Below are 27,996 nucleotides of genomic sequence, written 5' to 3'. Positions count from 1 at the left end.
GTGGCGGCGGCGCGAGGCCGTTTCCTTGGCTACGCCCCCGCGGGCGCGCGCGGAGGGGCCGGGCCGGGCCCTTCCTGCCCCGGGAGCCGCGGGAGAGGCTATGGGCCCGCAGCGGGACTAGCGGGCACCCGGCCGGCCGCCATGGCCCTCAGCGGAGCTCCGGGCTGCCACGCCGGAGAGCGGGGACCCCGCTGGAGGAGGCCCTGGAAGCTCCTGGCCCTTGGCCTGCTCTCCGCCTCCTCCGTGCTGGCGGCCGCCCCAGGCGCCGGAGCCATGAGCAGAGAGGAGAAGCGCCGGCTGGGGTGAGCGCAGGGGCGGCAAGAGGGAGGGAGGGAGGGAAGGACGCCAGGCCGGGCCGGGCCCCCGCCGTGCTGGGCAGGGGGTGTGCGCTGCCCCCGGGGTTGGGGTGGGCTGGGTTGGGCGGCTGCAGGCGCAGAGCTTCGGGACGGCGTCCCCTGTCCCTCCCTCTCCCCCATAACACTCCAGGGGACGCGTGGCATCGGTACCCAGCAGTGTTGGAGCTGAGCGTGCCGGACCCTGGCGGGTGTTTTGGGCCAAGTCACCCGGCTTTTGGGGACACGCCGCCCCTTCTCCGGTGTGGGATTAAACTGTGCGCTGTGTGAACTTGTAACTCGTTTGGGAGCTGACCTTGGAGGTTTCAGCCAGGGCTTGCGTGGAGCTAGGGGTGAAAGTGATCAAAGATACGTCTAAATCCCCACTCGGTTTAATTATGGCCGTGCCTCTGTGAGAGTGCGGGAATCATAAAAAAGGTAAATGTTTACGTGTGTTCTGCCTAGTTCCTGTATGTAACCTGAACTGCTTCGGTCCCCCATGCATGTACATGTAAAAGGCTGATTCTTTTTTTGTAGTTTTTAGTTGAAGGGTGAATATTACAAGGTATGTGGAAATACATTTTCTTGCCTAGAGTGGAATTTTCTTTAAACAAATTTGCAATCAAATGTATTTTGTCTTAGTATGTTTCTGGGGCAGTTTCATCATCCTCATCCAGTAGTCAGTTGTACAGAACAGTAATGCAAAAAGTCTGCTGGAGAAACTGTTTATACTCTCACAGTTGTTAATCATGGAGTTGTTAAGGTTGGAAAAAGCCTTCAAGATCATCAAGTCCAGCTGTCAGGTAGAAGTTGGTATTTAACTCCACTGTTTACTGTTACTGGGGTTTTCCATCTTGGGTTCTCAGGATAATTTGTGTGTGCAATCTTTTATGTTTTCTTCACGACGTTACACAAGGAGTTGAAATTTCATTCCCCAATTTATCTTAAAATTTTTGCATTGCACTTAAAATATCATCTAATACCCTAGGCATGTGCAGGTTATGTCCTGCTGTGGTTTGTGTTTTCCTGTTAATGTAAGGTTTAAACAATTTTCTGTGTGCTACATCACTCGGCAGCTTTGTGTATTTATCTGGGGTTTTGCCTGCTGCAACCTGAGAGGCACCTGGGAAAGCACCATCCTCTTTTCTTTTGATGCCTTAATTCACCTGCTGAGTTAAAACTACTTCTTGAATGTCCAAGTCATTGAACTAAATTGGATATTTACAATATAATTGTGGTGGTTTGGGTTCTTTTATGTTCAGTCTTATCAGCAGAGATTGTGAATTACATCGATGGTAGAAATTAGCATACTTTTTTCCTTGCAGGGCTCCTTAGTGAAACAGCTAGGAATGATCAGAAGTAGTGCTGTGTATTAACAAAGCAATGTGTTTTTTGGGGAGTTTTTACATATAGAAGCATTTCTGTCCTTTCAAACATATGAAATAAATGTCAGGGTTTTCTTTAGTGTGTGCTTGCTAAGAGATCCCCAAGTAATTTCATATTAGGTGAAGAAAGAGTCTTTACTTTCTGGAGTGGACAAGAGTAGCTGAATCAAGAAAGATTATTATTCTGTGTTTCATTTACTTGGGTAGAGTATGTTAGTAGAGGACCTGTGCCTGATAGCTGATATTAAAGTGTGATACATGTAAGATGGTGTTTTAAAGGCCATTGGGAGACAGACTACTAAGGCTTTTTCTTTTTTTTTTTTTTTAGAAATCAAGTGCTTGAAATGTTTGATCATGCATATAGCAATTATATGGTAAGTCAAATACTTTTTTGATGTTTTTCTGAGGAGTTGTTGCTGACCTTGGGGAGAAAGCAACAATACAGTACATGACATTCTATAGAAATATGTGGGAAGGAGGGATGAAAACAGAGCTAAAATAAATAATAGCACCTGTAAAGTCTTTAAAAAGACTATAACAAATGTTACTTTCAGGAGGGTTGTGATGGCTTTTAGAGTGGTAACTAAGAATTACTTGTGGTAACTCTCCTTACCTGTGCCTGATCTTTCCCAAATGAGTTTATCTTGTGTCAGGCTATCAGGAGTAAAGTATTTGGTTTGAAATTCCAGGGAAAGGAAACTCAAGAAGAGCTGTCTGTAGGCATCAGATTCTGGAGAACACAAATTGATCTTACTTAATTTGTAGGTAAAAATAATATTTAATACTTCTTCAGTGGTAAGCCATGTCAGATGCAGTTTGGGCGTTCTTCTACAAACTGTATAAGAGAAAGGGGATCTGGTGCCATATCCAGGCATTCCAGGCTGTGCTCAGGATGTGACTGTCATATGACCATAGACCATGCTGGCTGTGGTTTCTTTTGCTCTGACTTTTATGATTCCTGTGCAGGTGTCTTCCTGTTCTGGATCTTTGAGCCATTCCACACACCTTGGAACTGCTTGGTTTAGAAAAGCTTAAGAACAGTTACTTGGACTTCCTCAATAATAATAACTTTGAAATATTCTATAAGTAATACACTTCTGAGGAGGAAGTGTAAATGTGACTAAGATAAATATAAAAGATTAATTCTTACTGGCTTTATACGGACATTCTTGCACATTCTTTGTGGCTGTTGCAAAAACCACTCTCAAGTTGCATCAGTTCCTGCAGCACAAACTCCTGTCTCCTGGCAGCATCTTGCTATATGTCCCAGGATTTGTGTTATGGTTTAAACCTGAATATTTAATTTAAGCTTAAAATCTCAGGAGTAAAACTTTATACAGCATGGGAGAGATACAGGACTGTAGACAGGACTGAAAGCTAAGCAAGAGGATTTTTAAAGGGGTGTGGTTTCTCCTTTTAAGTTCAGTAATTTTGAAACCTTTAGCAGTTAAACATCAGGCTTTTTGGTCATAATTTTTGTAATCTAGTTCCGTGAAAAACACCTGGCTTGGTTTTCCTCAATGGAAAACTTATATATTTGGCAAAATTGGATAAAATATTACAAGGATCTGTGCTTGTGTGATAAATTGGCAACTGGTTAGGGTATTTCCACATCTGAAGCAAGAAAATTCTGTTTGAAGGAGAGGAAAAACTTCAACTATCCTGGAAACTTTGAAGCCAAAAGGATATTTATTTGCCACGTATGCTGGAGCACTAAACAAACAGAGGAATGTGACTTGCTTGTTTAAAGTTGAAGAAAAGATTAGAGTATCAGACTTGATTCTGGCAGTAGGACAATTAAGTATTTTTGCAGGTGTTTCTGAAACAACCAGCTGAAAAGTTTTAATTTTCTGTTTCTATTAATACATATTTTAGACATGCGTATTTAGAAGACTGAAAATTTGTGTTTGATTGCAAGGGAAACTCCCTTGCTGCACTTTTTTTTTTTTTCTTTTTTTTTTTTTCCCTTTATTTAGTTGTTAAGCTTTGAGAAAAAGCTGCTGGGGTTTTTCAGTCCTTTAGCGATATTTTTAATAATGTGGATATTTTTCTTCTTGGCTGTCAGAACATGTGAAAATGCCAGTCACTTGAGGCCAGTGACAAATTGGGAAATAACTCAATCCAAAGGTGAGAAAGAATTCAATCCAGTGTTCTCTGCTGCAGGCAGAGAATAAAAGAACTTTTTATTTTTCAAAATGCTTTTAGTTCTTTATTTGTAAAGCCAAAAGGGTTTTTTTCCAGATTTTTTTATCACTTCTCTTACCCAAAATTTAAGCCAGAGATCTCAGTTTTGACATTGCTTTTGTTGTGTACTTGTTTAATCTGTTTGAATACTTTGCAGAGAAACTGCTGTATTGAAGTGATCTAGATTCTGCCTTTTGCAGTTAAACTTGAGGAGAACAAAGACTTGAGCAAAGACCAAAACACTCAGGAGGGTGGTGTATAGGGAAGCAAACCATCAGTTTCAAAAGAAGTTGCTCTAAGAGCTGTTTATTTATAGAGAAATGTTCCTTTTTTATTTTTATTTCATGCTTGAATATAGTTTATTTTTGTACCATGTATTTGGAAAGATTTTGAATGTGTTTACTTGCAGTTTCAGTCCAGCAATTTAAGTTTTTTATCCTGCCACATGTTAGTTCTCCACTAAAACTGGAGACCTCCGTACAGAAGCCAGTTTCCTGCTGAAATCAAGAGAAAGTGTTATATTTGTTATATTAGTGTCAGTTATATTTGTAAAGGGCTCAGTCTTGTTAGGGGATTTTTGGTGAACGTTATCTTTTATGTCTTATGTAGTAATTCACCAATTTTTTGTTTGAACTTCTGAGTTTTCTTACTTGTCATTGACTGTCACCCTCAGCCAGGTGAATTCATTGTGTAGAGTCCATTGGAGGGCCATCAAGGTGATGTAAAGAAAGGCTGAGGGAGCTGGGGCTGTTCAGCCTGGAAAAGGGAAGGCTCTAGGGGATTTAACAAGGGAGGCTGTCAAGAAGACAGGGCCAGACTCTTCTCAGTGGTACTCAGATGAAGTGGGCACAAACTGATCCACAGGAGGTTCCCTCTGAACATGAGGAAACACTTTTCCACTATGGAGTTGACCAGGTACTGGCGAAGGGGTGCCCAGAGAGGCCATGGAATCTTCTACCATGGAGATGCTCAGGAGTTGTCTGGACATGGTACTGGACAGCTGGGTCTGGGTGGCCCTGCTCGAGCAGAGGTCTTGGACAAGATGAACTCTAGAGGTCCCTTCCCACCTGCAAGGCTCTGTGATGGCCATGCAGTTTTTCTGAAGGACAGAATGATGAGGGTTCCTGAGCTCCCAAGAATGGCTGTGAGGACTGTAACTGATTCCCTTGTTTTGTTCCCAACAGGAGCATGCGTATCCAGCTGATGAACTCATGCCTTTAACTTGTCGTGGACGAGTGCGGGGTCAGGAGCCAAGTCGAGGGGATGTGGATGATGCCTTGGGAAAGTTAGTGTCTGAAATGGTCACTGTAAACATCTAGGAATAGAAGTACAATTGGCAGCCCATAATATTTGTTTGTTCAGTTGATATGGCCAGAAACTTACACTTGTAAGAAGTATTTTTATTATTATGAAGTTAACTGATGTGAAGTTGTACCTTAATTAGAAGAGAACTGACCAGAGAATGAGATCCAAAGATAATATTTTTAACCATTCTCCAAGTATTTTCTATAGGAAAACTTAACAAATGTGGGCTGACATATATTAGTCGTAGAGGTTATAAGGGTTGATGATCAGCTGAACAGAACAGTAAGCTCTTATCCATGATGCTGGCCTAATAAGTGATACTTAAAGTGCTTTTTTTTAAGTAGGAAGTTTTCTGAAAACAAGCTGTCAAATGATTATCACGTGGATGATAGCCTCAGGCTGTCACTAAAGTATAGAAAATTATTTCAGACATGGAAATATTTTCTATTTTTTCTTTAAAGAGAGTTGATAGTAGAAAATACTGATCCTGTGGCTAGCAAAATGTAGATTTAAGAGCAGATTTTCTCCATGTTAAATGGAATAATCAAAGGCAAAGTAGGCCTACTCTGAATGTATTTGTAATTTGAATATATGCAGTTTATAGATCAAATTCTTTAATAACAAATAGCTGATTTTTTTTTTTAATATCACTGTTTAATGTCTGCACAATGGTGTTAATCAAAGCTGAAATCTTTCTCTTAAAGACTGCTTCTAATTGTCTCTAGGATATTGAGCATGTTATTTTGGCCATATTTTGTTATGTACAGATGTTTTTTAGTCTAGAGATTTCCATATAATCCTGCTGCCTTGGAGGTATCCAAAGATACAGCAGATTAAAAGTATCAAGAAAATGTATTTTTAATCCTGGTCATGCATTCTTTTTAATGACATTTTTTAAAAGTAACATACTAGCATTTGAGTAAAAATACCTTTTATCCCCTTAGATGCATTAAATTATTGTATTTATTGGTTTTCTGTATACAGGCTTTATTCTGTATCTTATAATTAGTTACATTATTATGTAGTAGATTTCTTACCCTTTTTCTTGCCAGCTGCCTCATCCATTGTGTTCTCTGCCAGTCTTTGCAATCACAAAATGACAGGGTGAGGCAGCTGGGTCAGTTTTGTTTCCCTGGGGAACTTAGGAGCCTTCCATATAGATGCGAATTGTGTAATTTCTCTCCTTTTGTACGGAAGAAGTTGTGGATTTGTTAGGCAGGTGTACTTAGTCATTAGTTAATCTCTGTCTCCTGTAAAACAGTACTCAAAGAATGCCCTTATGTCTTTACAAATAAAAGAGAATTATAATATAGGAACACTTAATTAGCATTTTGGTTGTCACATATTGCCTACAAGGTTTCAAACATTGGGCACTTACTGAAATCCTTGATGCGTGCTCCACAGTAGGCAACTTTAACTGTTCCAAAGTATTCAGTTTTAACACCATCTTGTTCTGTAAATTCTATTTCATGTTGTGGGTGTGTCTCAGTATAGAAACAGTTGTTGGAATTAGACATATTATTAGATTTATTAGACATATTATTATATTTTATTAGACATACAATTATAGATAGAATTCCTGGAATGTGGAAAGGTCCCCTCAGCTTGGGATGCACTATAACAGCCCTGGAAAAAACCTCTGATCCTCATTAGGATGTTCCTGTTTTAGACAGTGTGGAGCTAACTTGATGCTCTCTTTTCATGGAATGATCACAGAATCCCAACCTGGTTTGGGTTGGAAGGGACCTTAAAGCCCATCCAGTGCCACCCCCTTGCCACAGACAGGGACACCTTCCACTGGCCCAGGTTGTTCTGACCCCTGTCCAGCCTGGCCTTGGACACTGCTAAAATAGTTCTTTATTTTAGAGTAAGTAAAGTAGTTCTTTATTTTAAGCCTACTACTTGCTAGTGTTGGAACAGTTTCTGGTAGGAGAAATTTAGCTTGGAATAGCTTTTGATCTCAACATTTCTCCTTTTTTTGAAAAGGAGACCAGAAAAATACTTAAACTTTTATGCTGGGTTTCTTAATAGAAATGATTGGAGACAAGAAATAAAAATTAAATTTGCTTACCAGAAGTCAGAAAGCTTTACAGTAAATAAATGTTATCTGTAATCATAGCTTCTTTGCCACCTCCTATTCTGGTCACTAGCAAAGGGGAGAAAGTTAGAAAGAGGTTTTGATATTAAATGTGTGGAGTACAACTAATTTTTTGCAGCTGGTGGTCTGTGAGAATTTAGTTTTTTCTCTGGTATCAGTTACTATTAAAAATCACTTATTTCCTATACATACTATACACTATAGTAAATCTGTTTTAAATTTTCTTTTGCAGGTTTTCACTGACCTTAATTGATACCTTGGACACTCTTGTGGTAAGTTAAATCTGTTGATAAACTTTGATAAAACAAAGATGCTTCTGATGCTCAGACTTATTTTTATCTTTTCCGTGACCATTGATGTCAGACTGTTTGAAGTGACTGTTACTTGTGGGAACTTTGAAGTGCTGTGGTGATGGAGTTTGGAGTTGGTTGTAATAAAACTACAGCAGTTCCTTCACATTTCATAGATACCTTTTTATATTGTTTTTTTTTTTGGCTCTAACTTAACACAAAAGAGTTTGCTTTCCCTTATAGTCTAAAGCAAGAAGCTCTGTTAGTGGAGGGCACCTCTTAATAACCTCTTAATAACTGGTGTATTTCTGGCTTTAATTGTATGTACGTATTTCTTGGATAGCTTTGTGTGCACTGAAGTATCCTCTACAAAAATACACTGTGACTGCATTAGCTATACTGGAACTGAACACCTGCTCACTGTTGTATTCTAGGTGTTAAATAAAACCAAAGAGTTTGAAGAGGCTGTAAAAAAAGTAATAAAGGATGTTAATTTAGATAATGACATAGTTGTGTCTGTCTTTGAAACCAACATAAGAGTCCTTGGGTGAGTAACTTTTGTTTTCAAAACTCCTAAAAATGTGGATTTTTGTCAGTGTCTTTAAGACACCTTTCTATACTGTTCCACCTATTTGAAACAGGTGTGCCTTTGTCAGTTCACCTGCAAGTAGTTTTAAAATGCAAGGCAGGACTTCCTGCAATGGTGCTGGATCAAGCTGCCCCCATCTCACTGCTGCATGCACAGCTTTGCTGATTAAGAACCAATGTGCATGCTGAGGGAGAGGTGAATTTGCTTAAGAGAAATAGGCTTGCAAATGGCTCTGTTCAATTTGACTTACCAGATTTTGATACTTGGGTCATAGATTATTTTGGCTCAGAAGGGACCTCTGGGGCTCAGTGCAGGATCAGAGCATGTAATTTTAAGTTATTATATGCCATTTTAGAGGTATTGGTGAAATTCCTGTGTAATATTGATGAATCAATGATTCCAGTGATAAACAAGAAGTATTGTTTCCAAAATACTGGTAGCTAACCTTGATTATAATGGGAATTTCATCAGCAGTCTAAAAACTAGGGCTACAGTTACGTAAATGTCATCTAAATTGTAGAGAGTTGTCCTTGCTGTTCAGATAAACATACCTTCTGAGATGTGGATAATTTCTTTTGTGTTTAGAGGTCTCCTAGGTGGGCACTCAGTGGCAATTATGCTGAAAGAAAAAGGTGAATATATGCAGTGGTACAATGGTGAACTCCTGCACATGGCAAAGGAACTGGGCTACAAGCTTTTACCTGCTTTTAACACCACTAGTGGTCTCCCTTTTCCAAGAGTAAGTTCTGTTTCTGTAATACAGTATTACAGCTGTAATCAAGACTTCTCTTTTGATTTCTTATCTGTTTCCAAAATAATTTCTATATTTATTAAGTGGACAGAAAATTGAAAGCTGATAAATTGCAGGTACTCTCAGGAGCCAGGAGTAGTGAGATATTTACAAAACTAAATTTCCAGGAGCACTTGTGATGTTCTGAGTTCCTGATTTGTTGCTAAAATAATTGCTTGGATTAGATTTTTAAACTGTATTCTCATATTCAAATGTCTGGTGAACCAGGCAACAGGTTCTTGTTTGGGAGGGTTGGTATTTTGAGTATTTGTGGATAGTTCTCTGTGCACATCTAAGCTGGCAGAGCAAAACCAACAGGATCTGTTTCTTGTCTTTAGAAAGAGCATAGATTATATAGTTGCTATACAATCATAGGAGTGTAAATTCTTTCAGCTTGGAAAAATAAGGATGTTAATCTCTATATTTCTCTAGGTTAACTTAAAATTTGGTGTAAGACATCCAGAAGCACGAACAGGAACAGAAACTGATACCTGTACAGCTTGTGCTGGTACCTTGATCCTTGAGTTTGCAGCTTTAAGTAGATTCACAGGAACATCTATATTTGAGGTTTGCTTTCCACAATACTTCATTTTTTGTCATAGGTCTTTAGAGTTCTGTTTACATTTCGTAATTTTGGGAAAACAAGTCTGAGTTCATTAAATTAATGTCTTAGCTGTGCTGCACAAAAGTATTTGTATATGTTGAGATTTGTAGTGATTGTGGGCTTTCTTCTAAGGTTTGATATTTTTAAAATAATTTTTTAAGTCACAGGAAATAATTTTGATTGAAATTAGAGTAATACAAAAGTAAACAAGATAAATATTCTGAAGATCAGAAGGAGTTCTGAAACTGTTAGACATGAAGCATCCTGTTCCTTTCCTAGCATCTTAATTGAAATAACCAAAAGAATCACAGTTTAGTGTCTGTGTTTCCCTAATTCCCTGTTGCTGTTGTTGCAGGAATATGCCCGGAAAGCGCTGGATTTTATCTGGGAGAAGAGGCAGCGCAGCAGCAACTTAGTGGGGGTCACCATTAACATCCACACTGGAGACTGGGTCCGCAAAGGTGGGGTCTGACCCACAGGCAGGCACCACAGGCACTCTGGGGCAGGAGAAATCTCACATACCACCAGCATGTTTACCTGAACTGTTAAAAGATATTAATGGGATAGGCAATGGAGAAACCTGCTGCCCCAAAGCCTGGCTCTGCTCTGAGAGAGCAAAGCCCTCTCTGGTAGAGAAACTGATTTTATTCATGGCAAAGTGTTCCCTGATCCTCTTTAACACTGAGAGGGAAATGCCATGGGATGAATTTTCAGAGACTTTGCTATAAGTATATAGGAAAAATATAAATAGGATGGGAGAAGTGAAATAAGGGTCTTCAATGCGTGTCTGTCCATATTATTATGTGCACTGGTAGTACGAAGCCTTTGGCATAGACATACAGTATTGTGTCTCTGCTTCCATCTGTGCCTTAATTCCAGTGATAGGAGGCTTTTCCTTTCACTGGAAGAGCCTTTAAAATCAAAGTGGGAAAATGTGAAAAATACCCATATCACTATTTAAAATAAACCACCTTTTTATTTTCTCCTGTTCCTAGATAGTGGAGTCGGAGCAGGAATAGATTCATACTATGAATATTTATTAAAAGCCTATGTCTTGCTGGGAGATGACAGTTTCCTGGAAAGATTTAACACGGTAAGTTAACACCTTGCTCAGGTTTGTGCCTTTTGCAGTACAAATTTCAGAGCAATTGTGTTGTCAGCTGCTACCCTGAGAAGGGATCTTTAAGCAGAATTTCTGTGACTTTTGCTGTGTTCAGTGCCAGCTCTTTTTACTGAGGGTTTTTGCTAATCTTGGGTGATCAGCTGTCCCCTGAGCAGTTATTTTAACCCTATCCAATAAAAATCAGAATGCTCTAGGCCTTTATCCATCTTCCCAGTATGGGAGAAGCTGTATTTCTAGATCATCCGGGAGAATGCAATACTGCAAATGTTCCTGTAAAAGAATGTAAGGACCTCTTCTTCCAAGCCGTTGTACAATTTCATTATGTCCTGGAGCAACAAAAAAATTAAAGTGTGGATCTTGCTTTGCACTGCAGATCCTCAGGCCCAGGATACATTTAAGTATATAAGCTGAAAAGTACACTTAGATTTTTTTTTAATTCATAAATTACTGAGCAACTTGGACAGCATCATAATTCTTTCATAAAAACATTATTTCTTTTGAAAATAGCAATATCCATTAAAACATCTCCAATCATAAAATGATTTTTTATCATATAGCATGGTTTTTTTTATTAGAAGTGGAATAATTCTGTAGTTAAAGTCCTGTTGTAACACTTTAGGTGTAATGATGACTTCATGGTCCTTAGAGGTGGCCCCCAGTGTTACCTTTTCCTTGAGCTACATCTGTTAAGTGTTTCCTGCCAGTTTGGCTCATGTGCTCAGGATTGCACCTTCTGAAAACAAAGTTTAGGATTGGAAGTCAGTAACGTGGCAAGTGACCTAGTGGGTTTAAAAGTTCTTCTGAGCCATCCAGTCCAGCTGCTTTGTTTGGCTTTTAAACTCCATTTCCTCCTGAGATCCATATGCTTTGGCATTCTATTGTTCAGAGAAAGCAATTTCAGCTTTCTTTAGTGCATGCTTTAAAATTCAGCCAAAACAAATGTGCCTTAACTGTGATAGTTCCTGGTTTATCACATGGCTGCTGGATGTATTTTTGTGTATGTATATTCCTTGGAAATATAGTAAGTTTTGCAATACTTTAGTTTGCAAAACTAGAGATAAGTGGCACTGCCAAATCAGTACATAGTAATGACTGGGAATGTAGTACTGGCTTTTCCGTTCAAATACAATGTCAGTCTGGCGATCCATCTCTCTTTTGGGGAATTAATTGAAACACAAACTTTCCTGCTTTTCCTGATGTTTGGCAGCACTATGATGCCATAATGAGATACATCAGCCAGCCACCTCTTCTCCTTGATGTTCACATTCATAAACCAATGCTAAATGCTCGGACCTGGATGGATTCTCTGCTTGCTTTCTTCCCTGGATTGCAGGTAAGGTGTAAAACCCATGTAGAGATACGTTTAATAACAAGGAAATTATTAACTGGGTTGGATATATGATTTTCAAGTCAACCGTAGTAATTTGATTTTCAGACATACTGAGGGATCATCCCTAGAAGTGTCCAAGGCCAGGCTGGTCAGGGCTTGAAGCAACCTGGGGTAATGGAAGGTGTCCCTGCCTATAGCAGGGGGTGGCACTGGATGGGCTTTAAGGTCCCTTCTAACCTAAACCATTCTGGGATTCCATGGTTTCTGTACTTAGTCTTCCAGTCACTTCAAATGCTATGATGCAAGTTAATGTGTTTTTCTGGCTGTGTTAAGTATCAGGAAAAGTATGTTCATGTAATTTGCTTCCTTCACTCCTAGTCATGAAAATACTCTAATTAAGCTGCCTTTTTACTAGTAACCAATTTTCTAGTTTCTGTGCCATTGACATCTTTAAGGTAAACTAAATCACATTTTCAACCCGGTTCTCTGTAAATGTCAGAAGTCCTTGTTCTACACAGGCAATAATTTTAATGAGTTCACTGAGTTTTGCTTTAAAAACTCTTAAGGAGTATCTGTGACTTACACAGATAGCGATTAATAATTACAGTATGTAGTGACTGCTCTGTGGCTTTACGTGAACACACTAATGTGAACTAACAATGTGAATTTTTTTTAACCTTGAGTATTATTCCTATGCTGAATTAGTGTTACTTTTATTTTTTAATTTTAGGTGTTGAAGGGTGATATTAGACCTGCTATTGAAACACATGAGATGCTGTATCAGGTTATAAAAAAGCATAATTTTCTTCCAGAGGTGAGGTAGAAGTTTTTTGATTTTGTAAATCAGAAATGTGTATTTTTGATTGTGTAAACTCATTCTTACCTCAGTTTGAGCAGTTGCAGATGCCCATTTGAAAAACCAGCAGGTATATATATTATTAAAATCAAAGCTTAATTTCCACAACAGTCATGCGTGATTTGCAGTTCTGCATGTCTGACAGTTGAGAGAACATTCTGGAATTTTGTATAATGTCTTTGAAAGTCAGCACACAAACTTGCTGCAGATGCTGCAAGGCTTTGAGCAAGTCCATTGTGCACAGAAAGACTTGTTTACCTGCTGAAGTGTGTCTTTAATCTGTGATGACCCAGAGTATATTTGAAAGCTTCAGACTCCAGATTTAATTTTGACTTTCCTCTAGTGTAAGCTTATTTCTGTTAGAGAATATTTTAATTAATATCACATTCACCTAGTGTGTTATTGAGAGCAAAGAATGCTAAGTACTGAAGTGATTTTTTTTTTTTTTAGTGCTTTTAACATGGTGTAATTTGGCTGTTCATGGGTTTTTGGTTTTTTTTTTTTTGTGTTTTAAAAGGTCAGGTAGTTGTTTTTAAGCCAACAGACCGTCCCCTAAGCAAAGACTTGGTTTAAACCTTAGTATGAAATAGTGAATATATGAAAGATGTGGCTTTTCCCAATGCACTTTAAGAGTGAATAGATAGACTAGGAAATTTTAGATATCTGACTTCTAGCCTGTGGTATTAATTTAGAAACAACTGCTTAACCATCTGTCAGTGTGCAGTGACACTTGAGTGTACTGGAGGTATCAGGTGGTAGGTGTGTTTGAAAAAATGGTGTTTATCAAAGCTAGGCTGGTTATGCAGTTAACATAGAATTCAGATAAACCTGTGTTTGGTTTGCATTCCTGCATTTATTTTTGTCTGTTCTTTTTCATCCTCAGGCATTCACAACAGACTTCAGAGTTCACTGGGCTCAGCATCCTCTGAGGCCTGAATTTGCTGAAAGCACCTACTTCTTGTACAAGGTACAGTCATATTCATTCCTCTGACTTTTGAGCAATTTTTCTTGCACCTAGAATTTTGTTGTTTTATTTCAATACAGAATTGAGTAGCATATTTCCAGCTTAACTTACCCACTGGAGACTAAATTATATCCAATTTAGGATATAAACAAGATGTTTATAATGTAATGGTTATTAATTTTTTTTTGTTTTGTTTTATTTAATAGGCTACAGGAGATCCTTACTACCTAGAAGTAGGAAAAACCCTCATTGAAAACTTGAACAAGTATGCCAGAGTTCCCTGTGGTTTTGCTGCAATGAAGGATGTTCGTACAGGAAGTCATGAAGACAGGTAAAGTTTGCACAATTGTTTTTTTAAATATAAAATTACAGAAAAAATCAAATTGCCTTGTGTAATTGACTACAATGAATTAATTGATATTGGAGGAGTTGTCTGTCTTCAGTCTAATAACTAAGTCTTAAATTACCCATTTGTAATTGTATTGAACTGTAAATGCATTGGAGCAATCCGTCAACTGTTTCAGCAGGGTTATAGGGTGCTCTATAAGAATATCCTTAATTTAAAAATGTCTCATTTGTCTGATAGCAATAGATGAATTACATTCAAACTAAATATACTTCAAATCTGTAAGTTTGTTAGGAGGTTTATTTGTTTTTTCTATAATGCTCTTTTGTACTGAATGTGCTGAATCATTTACCTCCAAACACAGCTTCTTCTAAGTGGAAGAAATGCTAATGTCATTATGTCCAGCAGTAGTAGCCATGAAGTCTTCAGAGATGTAGCACTAGGAATGTTTATTTTACTGATGACTAGAACTAAAGGACATCCCGTTTTTCTCCACAGGATGGACTCATTCTTCTTGGCTGAAATGTTTAAATATCTGTACTTGCTGTTTGCTGATAAGGAGGACATGATTTTTGACATTGAAGATTATATCTTCACTACAGAAGCTCATCTATTGCCACTCTGGCTCTCCACTACAAACCAAACCATCTCTAAAAAAAATACAGTATGTAACAACTCCAGTCTAAATCAGTTTCTGTGGTACACTTCCTTTTTTGGAGGGGAAATGGAATTAAATTCAGGAAAGACTATAATTTGAGGAAGTGCACCAGTTTGAACACGTTGTTTAACAGGCACTATTTCATCATATTAACAGTGCCAGTCACAAGAGAAGGAATAATGACTGGATTCTGCACTGCTGAACCTTCACATAAAAGATAGGAATTATTGGCAAGATTTAAAAAGAAAATCATTCCTCCCTTCTGTAGAAATCGGGAGATAACACAGTAGGGTATTTTGTCCCCATTTTTTTTCATTATTATTTTTTCTAAAACCTAAGTTTTTCTTGTTTGTTTTAGCACATGAACAAATTTTGAGAGGTTTTTTGAGACAGCTGTGGAGTTAATTTGACACGATACAGCTGCAGACAGATTTGGGATGTTTAATCACTTTAGTCCATGCAGTAGCCACCTATTGCATAAATATGAGAGCACTTCCGGATTTATAAATGACTTAACCTTCCAAAATAACCTGAAGTAATACAGTTGTGCCATGAAACATCGTACATCCTCATTTTTTTTTTTTTTATTTTGTGGTCAGTAAGGTGATATAATTTGTCTGTAAGGCAATAAGAAAAAGACAGACAAGAAGGAGAAAATGGTGTCTGAGAAAAATCAAGGACACAAATTCCCTTATTTGTGCCTCTATTTTTAACATTTTCTAAGAGTTTTACAGTAATATCTGGATCAGAGGAAAAGGCTTATATTGTGTGTCAAGCCATGTATTCTGGAAAAATTATCCTGTCTGATGGACTTCAGCATTAAGCAGAAACAAATTTTTCGTTATTTGATGTTAATGTCAAACACTGGTTATGTTTTAATGGGTCATGGCTTTGATGTTAAATGTTCTGTCAGGGTGGAAATCCCATACCCTCTCTGAAATATTCTTTCCCTGAGAATTTATCTTTCCTCTTTGAGTTTTGGAAACAGAGGCTGTTTTCTGAACTAAGCAAGAAGTTTTCTGAAGGGTCTGAAGGAGCATTTTATGTAACTTTTGTTCCACATATAAGGATTTAATACCTTTGAGACAGGTAGGGTTCCCACAGCTGGTGCTGTGTTAAGTGCTGGCCTAACTTTGTTCTCTTGAGAAATGCAAATGTTAATGAAAGACCAATAGAGAGGATAGAATAAATTGCTTAAATGCAGTTTTTAAGCTCTTTGAGTCAAAGCTGCAAATGGGCATAATCCAAGTAAGATAAACCCATTGAAAATGGTGTCAGATGGCTGAAAAAGGCTGTGATGTCGGGTATTCCTCTTTCATGGAATTTTATCTGAAGAGATGGAATGTGTGAATGATTTTTAACATAAAATAAACATAAACATACAGTGTTGTTAAAACAAACTGTGAGAGAGATACTTGGTACTATCAACCCAACATCCTGTTTGTATTTGCTCTAATAAACAAAAAAGGTCATGTCTTAGTAACAGCCCTATAGATTTTGGGGTTTAGGGAGCCTTTAAATACTTGATTCTTTGTTGGCCAATATGTTGCAAACAGGAGGGGTGGGTCTTTTCAGGTAGATAAATACTACATTAATTTTTATGAGTTATTAAATGAGCTTGCTGGTTATCTATAACCAGTTATTTGCTAAGCTAAGGACATGCTAAATGTGGCTTCAAACCACCAGACATGTTCCACATGGATTCACATGTTACAAACCAGCAATTTGTGCAGATGTTCACTTGGCCATCTTTCCTAAAAATAGAAATTGTTTGAATTATACAGAGATTCATCCTTGCTCATCCAGACTTGTGAGTCTGTGTGGTTCCTGAGGAGAATCTTTTGTTCACATGAAAAGATGTGACATTTTTAGTAAGAATGACCTAAAGCCTGCAGCTAGTCACTTGCTGTAAAGCCAGTATCAGGTGAAACCAGAACTACTCCCTTTATTTGTCCAGCACATAAAATACAGGACACTGGCTTTGTCATGAGCAGATTTGAGAAGTACTGTCTGCCAGCAGAGGATTAGCTGTTTCTGAAAAAAAAAATCTAGGAATTATATATAAATTTAGTAAATTTCAAATCAGAATAGATGTTGTATTCGCCTATGCAAGGGGTTGCAGTGCACTGGCTCCTTGCTATTGCACTCAGCTGCCACATGGCCCCAGAACACACATTACTTAAGTTAGGCTTCTCTGATTATGTTCTTTATGTAAAAATATAACCTGCATTTTTTTACTCTGTATCTTTCATTTTAGAGCACAGAGTACACAGAGCTGGACGACAGCAACTTTGACTGGACCTGTCCGAATACCCAGATCCTCTTCCCAAATGACCCCTTGTTTGCCCAAAGCATCCGTGAGCCTCTGAAGAATGTGGTGGATAAGAGCTGTCCCCGGGGCATTTCCAGAGCGTAAGATGGATATTTCCTCTCTTTTTGTTTGCACAGGACTGAGTGGAACAGGGTCTGCTCTGCAGGGAAGGAGAAGTATGAGGTGTGCTGGAGCTAGCAGCCCTTTTGGGATGGGCCAAAGGGATGATTCTTGATCACAGGAAAAATCACTTTTGATTTCTCTGGCATCCTCAGCAAGACTTATCTTGTTTCCAGCTGGAAGTAGCAAGAATTTTGAAACAAAAGGAGCTGAATGAGATGCATACCTCAGCTGCAGCTCCCACTTGGAGTACTGCAGGAAGTGTCTCTCTGATTTGAAAAATTTATTTCTGGAGTCTCCTCAACAATTCTGAAGGTCTTCTTTATAGCAAGGAAATTATGCTGCCACACATAACTGCACCTGTTTTGAGGAATTTAGGGCAGTTTTAAGGCTGAGGAAGTTTGTCCTCCCGACCACCTCTTCTATATTTGTATTTCACAAATAAAACCGAGTTGCAGCTTTATGGGACAAACTGGGTTTGATCAGTGTTGCAATAATGCAGAGCATTTACAAATGAGAGTATATGGCAGTTTGTTACCAATGCTGGGGGGAGGTTTTGCACTATAAAATTAATGATAATATAGACAACTTTAAAAAAAGGTAACTTGATTGAGAATTTGCATTCCGCTGAAGCTTGCACTCAGTGTACCAAGAATTCCAATCTTGTGATGGCAGGGATAACACTAGAGTTCTGTCTCAAGGATAATCTGTTTTTTAAACCTTGATCTCTGATGTCTTTTGGCAGAGAAGAGAGTTTGGGAAGTGGACCAAAACCACCGTTGAGAGCCAGAGATTTCATGGCCAGTAATCCTGAGCACTTGGAGATCCTGAAGAAGATGGGAGTCAGTTTGATCCATCTGAAAGATGGACGAGTACAATTAGTGCAGCACGCAGTGCAAGTAAGATGACCTGGCAGAATTTTATTTTTTAGAGCTCTCAGCAAAGTCCTCCTAGCAATGATACTTGATACCTGGAGCTTCAGCCACCCTGTGGAAAGAGGCACATGAGATGGGTGTTGTAGCTATATTTAGCAGGCTGATGCTTGTTAATATTTTGCCTCAGCAACACTTTTAACTGATCTTCCACTAAATTAGGTAGATACTGCTCATGTTGAAGTGATGTAGCCAACAGCATCTTGGCTGAGAACACTGCTTTCAGTGTGAGATACCTCCATCTCTTTATGAGGTCTATATATTTGTATATTTTCAGTCTCCTGAAGGTGGTGCAGGTGCTAAACCTTTTGTGAAATGATGCACAAGTGGGAGTATCCACCCTGTGTGTTAGTCTTTGTAGCAGTGGTCCGAGGAAACACTTCAACTTTTTTCCCCCCAAGTTCCTCAAACATTTAAGATAAATTTTTTATTGATTCTTTTCTGTGCAGGCAGCAAGTTCCCTGGATGCTGAGGATGGCTTACGGTTCATGCAGGAAATGATTGAACTCTCCAGCCAACAGCAGAAAGAGCAGCAGCTTCCTCCTCGTGCTGTCCAGATTGTTTCCCACCCCTTCTTTGGCAGGGTGGTCTTGACTGCTGGGCCAGCACAGTTTGGGATGGACTTGTCCAAACACAAAGCTGGGGTATGAGAGATGTGGGTGTGTCTGTTCCTTTCCCTGTTGCACAAGCCTCAGTTTACAGTACTGCTGTTGTTTGAGGGCATCCAGCTGAATCTCCAGGTGATCAGTTAATTATAGTGGTTAAAACAACAGGGCCCAGTGGTGACAATGACAGCAGTAACAGGCGTGAGGATGAGTGGCTTATCTATCTGTGCACTGTGCCCTGCTCCTGAGTCATCAGCCATGGTATAGGATTTAAAACACATTGCAAAGCAAGCTTATCCAGTCTGCAGTGCACAGCTAAGGAGGTGGTGATTTAGGGGAAGTTTCTCTCCCATGTCAGGCAGAAGCTTTTTAGAGTTAGAGCAAGCTGTTCTAACAAAAGCTTTTCTGGAAGTCTCTGTGTAGATGGAAGAGGGCAATGCCACAGAGGCAGAGGTCCCTATGGGAAGCAGTAGGAAAACCCACATTGCAGCCCCAAAGAGGAGTTCCAGACTAGCAGTTCACAGGAGAAAAATTTCCAGAGACAGTGCTTCCCAGGTGCAGACAAACCACACTGATTTTGAGAATTAGGTTTTCTTTCAGTCATTCTTTGCTTCTAGAGCTCCATTTTCAGGGCACAGATTGTCTGCACTGACACAAGACAACACTAAATGCATTAGAGTGACTGAAGGAACAAAAATACTTGGGAATCTTTCACAAGCATGACCATAGTGCTCTAACTCTCTCTTTATTTTTATTTTTTCCAAACAGACAAGAGGATTTGTTGCAACCATTAAGCCATATAATGGATGCTCAGAGATCACTAATCCTGAGGCAGTGAAAGAGAAAATTGCTTTGATGCAGAGAGGCCAGTGTATGTTTGCTGAAAAGGCACGAAACATTCAGAAAGCTGGAGCAATAGGAGGCATTGTCATTGGTAAATACAATTCAAAATTCTTGATTTTTGCAAATTTAACCCAGTTTTACAGATTTGAAGATACAGGAAAGCTGACAAGCTTTAAGCTGAGAAGCACAGGGATTGTGCTTTCCGAAGATGAAGAGATGTTTGAGAATTTCTGGTTCTGTGAAGACTCAAATTGGGATGGGGGGTTGTCAGTGTGTTTGCAGATTACAAGTTGTTTAAGGATTGCAGGGTGCTGTCAGTACTAACTGCTGAGGAAGAATGGGGATAGAAATGAAAAGTGGAGGAAAACACATCAGGTTGGGGTTTGCTGTGAAGTGACTGGGCAGGGGTGGCTGCTCCACGTTCAGCTGACCTAATGGGAAGTCTTCCCTTCTTCTGGTGTGCTCTGCTTAGATGACAATGAGGGCAGCAGCAGTGACACAGCCCCTCTCTTCCAAATGGCTGGGGATGGCAAGAACACAGATGACATCACCATTCCCATGCTCTTCCTCTTCAACAAGGAAGGGAACATCATCCTGGATGCCATCCGGGAGTATGAGGCTGTGGAGGTGCTCCTTTCTGATAAAGCAAAAGACAGAGGTAAGGTTAGAGGTGATTTAAATCCAGTTCCTATCTGTGCCGTAGCACAGTGGAAAACAGACAGGAATGATTTGCACTGCAGCCCAGAGGTGCTGTGGTTTTCTGTTTGACACTGGAATTAGATTTTTAGTAAGCAAGCCATTATCTGAGAGATATCATTGATATCCACTCCCCCCATGAGGTAACATCCAGAAATGCTGTTCCTAAACGTCACTTTGACTTATGAGAAAATCCAGCCTTTTGGATTCCTTTTGAGCCCTTTTTGTCATCAGCTGCTTTGAAGTATCATCAGGAACAATGTGTTTCCAGTGCCCTACATGGTGAACATCTCTCCCTCACCAAGATCCCCAGTGACATCCCTGGAATCGAAAAGCAGAGAGACTAGAACAATTTTGCCTATCTAAGGAGAAGTGGTTAACATAAGAAATAAGGCTGCTGACCTCAGATGTTTTGTGGGTGTTCTTGTGTAATGCAAGAAAATTGCAAGCCAATACATTCCCAGTAGAAATGTTTGAATGAAGCAGAAAATTCCAGATTATCCTCTTGTAAGCCTTCCTTATAGCACTGCTGTGTCCAAGAAGAGTAGGTAAGAAACAGTATCTCTAGAAAATCAGCCTATTTCCAAAGGGGATATGCCAAAATCTTGTCTTGTTTCTTCCTAACTTACAAATCCCTCCTGTTTATAACAGTGCTAAGTGCTCTGACAAAATGCTAAACACGAGATAGCTCTGCCTTTGAGAGTTTGTAATCCATATCTGCTTCTTCCCCCACCTTGTGCTTCCGTTTGGAATCCCAGCAACAATCTTTAAAGGTAAAATGATTCCAAACTACATTATTGATAGCAGTAAGTATCCCATGTCAACAGTGGCATGTGCAGTTAAATTCCCTAAAATCCTGAAATATCAGTGTCCTGCTTATAGCCGTAAACATGAAACTCAGAGAACCCTGCATGACTAAATTGGGCAATTGTTGGGAGCTAAGCTGGGACGTGGGAGACGTGTGTTACTTGCTTTGAGTGGGGAGGCTCTGGCTTTGGCTCTCTCAAATGCACAGTTCAGTAAACTTGGGAAATTCTGTCCATCTCCTGTGTGCTCAGATGTGGGATCCTGGTGGATCTGGGAGTGCTTTAAAGTCCAGCATTAAAGTTCAGTGCACGCAGTGGGTATTTGCTTAAGGCTGAAGGAGGGTAACTGGCACTGACCCATAAGTCACTCCTGAAGTTTGAGGAACCAAAATGAGCCTCAGTGTATTGTTTGCCCTCATGTAAAATGTGTTTAAAGGCATCCCTCCTATCCCTCTGTAAAATATAAGTCAGTACCATTAAATTTTCATATCACTGGAAAGTCTGCTCTTCTTTGAAGAAATAAGGCCAAGGGAAGTGACCTTGATTTTGGAATACATAATAAAATGCTGCATTCCTGCAGTTGTTTTAACTTTTTTTTTTTTTTCTCTTTTCCTTCCCTTTCAAAGATTTGGAAATGGAGAATATGGACCAGAAATCATCTGAAAATGATTCACACAAACCAATATATGAGGAAGCTCCTTCAGAATCTCAGGATGCTGGAGCAGTCAGTGAGGAGCCCAAAGGAGGAGGAGAGAGCTCTGCTGTTGGTGACGCTGATCCTTTGTCTCCTTCCAGTGCAGACAGTGCCAGTGTTTCAGTGGCAGATCAGGATCCCCACACCCCTGGACCTGCAGGGGCTGGTGCTCCGGAGACAGCATGTACACCAGGGGACAGCCAGCCTCAGGAACAAAACACCCAGACAGAGGCCAATTCCAAAGCTCACTGGGATAGTGAAGTCCAGCCTATGGAATCCATATTAGCAGACTGGAATGAAGATATAGAAGCATTTGAAATGATGGAAAAGGATGAGCTATGACTTGTAATAGTAACTTATTTGTTAATAAACAAGTGGAGACCTCTTTGGGTAGAAGTGAGGCCTGATATCCAAGAAAACATATTCAGTATTGGGATGAGCAAGCAGGTGTCACCTGGAAAACAGCATAGAATTCCAGCACAGGCTTTTTGTATGTTTTAATTTTTCCTGCTTAAAAATGGGAACGTGCAATCAAAGCAATTGTGTGGCCCTGTGGCTGGTGCTGTGCCCCAGGTAATGACAAGCCTCTTGTGCCTTCCAGGCTCCGAGAGGACTCTTGGGGCTCTGGGAAGCAGGAGTTGAGCAGGGTGGGGTGACAGACCATGGAATGGTTCTCGATAGGGCACCCACCCCTCCCCAGCTGAAAGCCTTCCTTACAGCAGCAGGGGAATTGTTTCCAGGTGTTCACACAGTTGGAAGCAGTCTGGTTTTGTCTGACATATCACAGTGCTGCTCCTCACTCCTTACACCCCTTACCACAAGAAGCCACACGGGGACCTGGGAGTTCCCCTCCTGCTCTGCTTTTCTAGCTGGAGGAATTGTACAAACCGAAGGCAGATGTGAGCAGATCATGTCAGGGAGGCTGGGCCAGCTGTGGGGCCACCCGGAAAAGGTGTGGGAAGGTCCTGCTGGAGGCGGAGAGGAAGCAGACAAGGCAGGTGACGAGTCCCACGTGTTTCCCTTGACTTCCCAGGTGGAAAAACTCCAATCTGCCTTGAAACCTGAAAGTCTCTGAAAGGACACAGCTACATCAGGTGTAACAAAACCTCTTTTCTGCAAGTTTGACTTCCAACAGCTTGACTCCATTGTACCTTTTATATACAACTTGTGTATGTGGTGTTTCAGGCAGGGAGGTCGGGGCCAGTGGGGAAGGGCAACAATTCTGGCTGTTGGGTCAATAGTTGAGAGTCCAGGGGGTGTTATCCCAGGCTCTGGAGTTTGTTACAGGTAAGTGGAAGTCCAAATTTGCTATCCCCATTATATTTAAGTAAAAATGGGGAAGTTTAAACAACATACAGGCATTTTGACTGTGTCCAAAGAAACTGCCAAAAACTAACTTGATTTATATAAATTGCTTTTAGTGAACTGTGGTTCAAAAAATGGTTTTATATTGAAGACTAAATGAACACTGCCTATGAACTATGCTGCACCAGGCTAAAAATACAGGTTTATGTTCATCGTTGGAATGGAGTAAATAAACAGGAAGTCCCACTCTGGACTGCACCTTTGATTTAACTGGTGAAATTACATGTGCTGAATATGCAACTGTTAATTAGCACAGCCATACTCTGTATTTATACTCTGTATAGCGAGCAGAGCAATCCCAGGCAATGCTGGATCCATGTACTCAGCCACACTTGCTTTCAAAAGTCTCAGAATGCACAGGTACCTCTTGAGAGCATGGCAGTCCATCTAAATAGCATCCAGAACTTTAAATCACCAGGAAAGGAGGGAATTTGAGGAGGAATATTGAATAAGTGTCCTTTGAAAGAAATTAGCTCTTAAATGGAGTTGCCATTCCTTTGCACAAGTAACTGTCTGGAGATTTGGACTTGAAGCAGCTGGGCATTTTCAGTTGGGAATGTTTTTATTGATGGGGTTTGTTACATAAGTTCATAGAAAGCATTTGACAGTGGGAGCCTTGTTAAGCATCCTTGGTCCCTGGGAGCGCCAGGACATGGCCAAGTGCAGGATCAAACCATGAGGTGCAGATCAAACATCTTCACTCAGAATTCTGTTGATTGCTCAGTGCCACAAAAGGAGCATCTTTGTTGCCATGCTTTTTGACATGGACATCATCTTGGTAGCTCTTTTGATGGAAATAGAGTTATTTTTATATCCTAGAGCCTCTGGTCATTATTATCTCAATATAGCAGCTAAAGGTTTTCTTTTTTTTACTTGCAGATTTAGTTGTACATGTAAAATTTATTAAAAGGTTAACTTTCCTTGCCATCACTAGCTCATTTTTAGTAACTGCTTTCTCCACCTGTTAGCAGAGCAGCAGGCATTACCTTTCAGGGATCCCAGAACTCCATTTTGGGGGCAGCATTTTGGTGGTGGCCTACCTCAGATAACTGTTGCATCCTTCCTTTTGGAGTGGGTTTTTGTTTCATTTAGTTCTGCTTCACCTTTGAAACTATCACGAAAGCCATAGCTTTGTTTACAGAACTGAATCAGGCAAGGTTGACCTTTTGGGAAAGAGGATTAAATGGGGGGACAGTTTCATTCAGGTTATTTTCACTTTGTATTTCCTTATGAGGACATGTGCTTTAGTTTAACCAGTTCATATCATTCTGGAAAGAATTAAGTTTTCTGTTACTATCCTCTTAAAAAGCAAAAAGAATGTATTCATCAAAAAGAAAAACCCTTTTGGAAAGGAGCCTATTCTTCCCAAATGTCTGAAAGTCTGCTCCCTGTACATGGAATATTGCTCGTAGCTCATTAATCAGGAATCACCCTTTCTGTATAGCATTTTACATTTCTTTGTATGGTATTGAGCACTGAAGAATTCAGGAATCACAGCTGCAACTAGCACTTATTCCATGCCATGTAATTCAGATCAGCCAATTATTTTCTCATTTGATCTTAGAGGAATCTTCTTAATTGTTTACATTTATTGTTTTTTAATGAAGTTTGAGAATGAGCCCAACTCTGGTTCTCCTCCTTCTGCCAGTGTCCCTGAGTAGTCACCAGTGAGTGTATGTTGAGAGGTGAAAAACAGGACATCTTATGCAACAGGCATCAGTCAGAACATAGAAAACAAACCATTCTGTGAATGAAAATTGTATGTTCAGATTTTATAAGATTTTTGGTTTGTTTTTTTTTTTTTAGCCAGACCAATTTACAGCCGTATATTTTCTTATGGCAGATGTCTAATAACAGGTGCTGTAACACTGTTGTTGGGTTTTACTCTCTGGTGGTGTTTCTAAGGGCAACTATGTAAAAGTGTGATGTAAAAGTCTGGGCTAAAATGTACATAATCTGTGTACATAATTGTGTACTTGATTATAACTGCTGATTGTAAAGATTTAATAAAATGTAAATATTCTGGTCAAGCTGTGCAGAACTGATGCTCATTTCTGCATTGCTGTTGGCTGTCATTTTCAGCAAGGCAGTCACACTGATCTGTCACACTGAGGCTTCATTGGCAGCCTCGGCAGGGGATGGAGCAGCCTTGTGGCTGCCACCCTGGAGAAGCCTGGAATTTTTCCTTGGGAAGTTGGCTAAACCCAGAGGTATTGTAATAACCAAAACTCCACCTTTTCAGTCTGGAACTGAAACTGGACAGGCTCTCAGCAACCAGATCTATTAGGATTATTTCAACCTCTCTTCTCTATGATTTGGACATTCTTGTATTATTTTTAAAATCCAGACCCTCAAAAGTTCATTTTGTCTGCTGCACCTGTTTTATTCAGAATGAGAAAAACAGGTCTCACTTGGGCCTGATGAGGTGAGTCATGGAGGGGTGTATCCCTCATCCTTCCTCTATTATGAGCTCTCTTTCACCACCTCTATTCCTGTAATTTTTTCCTCTCTGGAAGTTAGGATTAACAAAATTCAATTAACAAAATTCAGATTAAGATGTTGGAGCCCTAAATTCAAGTCCTTGTTCAAGTGCTGAGCTCTGTTCATGATATAAAGTGGAAGCCATTGTCAGCCTTGCTAGGGAAGTGCTAAAGTCCTTCAATTTACTGTTTCCTATGTTCTAGGAACATCAGAATTTAGGGACTAGAGAATTTTGAAGCAAAGGCCCTTTCTGCCTCCTTTGAGGAGTAAGGGACAATCTGCAAGTGTCCTGCACCCAGTTCAGGGATCATCAGAGGTGCTGCCCATGCAGGCAGCAGGATGTGATTGCTTCAAAGGCAAAAACCACAGAATTGACAGCCAGGGTGGGCTGTGCCACTCTCTGTATTTATTTTATAACAAGAAATCATGACTATTGAGGTGTTTATTTCTGTGTCTGATCACGTTCCTGACATTCCCCCTCCCCTGGGATGCTCTCCTTGCATGGATGGATGACTGAAGGACAAGGGACACACAGTGGCACCAAGTCCTCACCCCTCCTATTAAAATTATATTTATTTATTTATGCCAGTGGTTGTATTGAGGGCCTGTTGCTCAATTGCCACATTTCCATTTTCCATGCAGGTCACCTAAAGGTGTGACACCTTCCACCCAAAGGACTTGAGCTGCTCTGACTGAAATTCAGCCACAGCTGAATTCACATTAGCTCAGAACTACTGTGGCAGGAATTCCATTTTCTCCTAAAGTGCTCCATGAAAAGGTAATGTTAATAAACATTTCCATCTGGAATGGAGCTGATAAAACACTGTTGACCTGCAGAAATTCACCCAAGCTATTAATGCCCAGCATGGAAAAGTTAATCTTTCCTAATGCTTTGGTGGAGAGTGCAGAGTGATGGGCTGGGGCCCCTGCAGAGGAATCCTAGCCAAAATTGTGCCAAAAAAGTCTGTGTGGTACTTGCTGGTACCCACAGGTGGTTTTGAGGAGCAGTGGGGCCACCCTGGGATGTCTTGGATGCCCCACAAGCTGCCACTACAGGACAGACCTGATGGCAGCAGTGCAGGGCAAAGAATGAGAAGCAATCCAGAAAACCAGATTCATCCTTAAAAAACCCAGCCCAAACCCTACCCCAGGATTTCTCTGCCCTTTGCCTGGGGCTGCCATCAGTTGGGAATACCAGGCTGGGAAGGAGACAGTGGATTTTGGGCACAGGTCTTGGTCCAGGGGATGCTTGGGGGTTCAGGAAGGGACATGGAGCAGCAACGTGGGTGAGAAAAAGGATGAGCTGGTGATGCTGAATTTGATGCATTTCAAGACTCCCCTGTGGACCTCCTGAAATGCAGATTGATAGTATGAGATATGCCTGAGGCTCCCCTCTGAAGCAAAAGCCATTTGCTCAACGTCCTCTGGCCCAGTACTCCTCATGATTGAAGAAAATGAGCAAAGAAGGCTTAGAAAGGTTTAAAGGGGGGAAAACCCAGGCAAAAGATACTCAGGTAATGACAGAAAAGGCATCTCTGCCCTATGCTAGCTCTCCAGCACTTTATGTAATGGAGTACAGGGCTCCCCATGTTCCTTGTGGGGCTGGACACGGGTTCTCTGACTGCCAGGCTGGAGCATCTCCCTCAAATGATGTCAATCTTCACTGCATTGGTATTACAGCATCATAAAAAATTACAGAGCTGCTATTTTAGGTAGCAGCTCCCTCCAAGTCAAGTGAATAAATGTAGCTCCATATGACTCACTCTTGGGGATTATTAATAGACACAAAAGCAGAATGCCAAAACCCCAGGAATATGCTGTGTTCCCACACAGAGCTTTCTAGCTTCTCGCAGCAACGGCTCTTGAGAACTTTTTGTCTCAAAATTTAATATATACATATAGTAAAATAATTAAGTATATAAATTTTCTGTTGACCTTGCACCTTGAAGGCTTTTAGCAGGGGGGTTTCTGCAGGGATGAAGGATGGTTGCTCCAGGGCACCAGGCTCCATCTGGGATGGCAGAGCAGCGGGGTGGAGAAAGGGTGTCATTTCAAGAGGGAAAATCACAGGCTTCTCCTTTGGCTGCCATGCGTGTCCATGAGGCTGGTGTTGGAATTGGCTTTTATGAAGGAGGTTCACAGTCCCACAGGTGTTGGTGATGAAGATGATGATCCCGAGGATGATGATGATGGTGACTCTCTCATCTTCAAACTCAAAGTGAGCATCTCCGTGGTTCTCATGGGTAGATGTGTGCAGCTAAACTGAAAGAAAATAATACGATTTTTTTA

At 40.3% G+C, this 27,996-nt stretch overlaps 2 protein-coding genes across 10 annotated transcripts in view; one reads left to right on the top strand and one right to left on the bottom strand.

Annotated features, from left to right (window-relative positions):
• Window positions 1-25: 25 nt before the first annotated feature.
• EDEM3 (ER degradation enhancing alpha-mannosidase like protein 3) lies at window positions 26-25,256 on the top strand. Of its 5 annotated transcripts, none has more exons than XM_086842704.1 (21): window positions 26-302; window positions 2,046-2,091; window positions 5,086-5,186; window positions 7,537-7,576; window positions 8,029-8,141; window positions 8,769-8,922; window positions 9,406-9,540; window positions 9,933-10,038; window positions 10,573-10,670; window positions 11,908-12,033; window positions 12,761-12,844; window positions 13,770-13,853; window positions 14,057-14,181; window positions 14,695-14,860; window positions 17,112-17,266; window positions 18,031-18,184; window positions 18,667-18,861; window positions 19,591-19,756; window positions 20,138-20,323; window positions 21,120-21,167; window positions 21,794-25,256. In XM_086842704.1, the coding sequence occupies exons 1-21, from the start codon at window positions 142-144 to the stop codon at window positions 22,201-22,203; spliced, it is 2,853 nt and encodes a 950-aa protein (XP_086698830.1). In that variant the 5' UTR covers window positions 26-141; the 3' UTR covers window positions 22,204-25,256. The 5 variants fall into 5 exon arrangements, with proteins under 5 accessions (XP_086698830.1, XP_086698827.1, XP_086698828.1 ...); XM_086842701.1 differs by having other exon boundaries at window positions 27-302; window positions 21,120-21,134; XM_086842702.1 differs by lacking the exon at window positions 21,120-21,167 and having other exon boundaries at window positions 27-302.
• The window catches only part of C9H1orf21 (chromosome 9 C1orf21 homolog), a 111,396-nt gene continuing 108,413 nt past the window's right edge, over window positions 25,014-27,996 (bottom strand). For 4 of the 5 annotated variants that reach the window (XM_086842725.1, XM_086842727.1, XM_086842726.1 and 1 more), the window contains one exon: window positions 25,014-27,969. In XM_086842725.1, coding sequence (XP_086698851.1) covers window positions 27,844-27,969 — 126 coding nt within the window. In that variant the 3' untranslated portion in view covers window positions 25,014-27,843. The remainder of the gene's footprint in view (window positions 27,970-27,996) is intronic. The other variant, XR_015274058.1, reaches the window with a different exon arrangement.

This window comes from Cyanistes caeruleus, chromosome 9 (assembly GCF_971803275.1).
Source record: "Cyanistes caeruleus chromosome 9, bCyaCae1.hap1.1, whole genome shotgun sequence".
Lineage (NCBI taxonomy): Eukaryota > Metazoa > Chordata > Aves > Passeriformes > Paridae > Cyanistes > Cyanistes caeruleus.
This window is presented reverse-complemented; position numbering and strand designations above follow the sequence as displayed.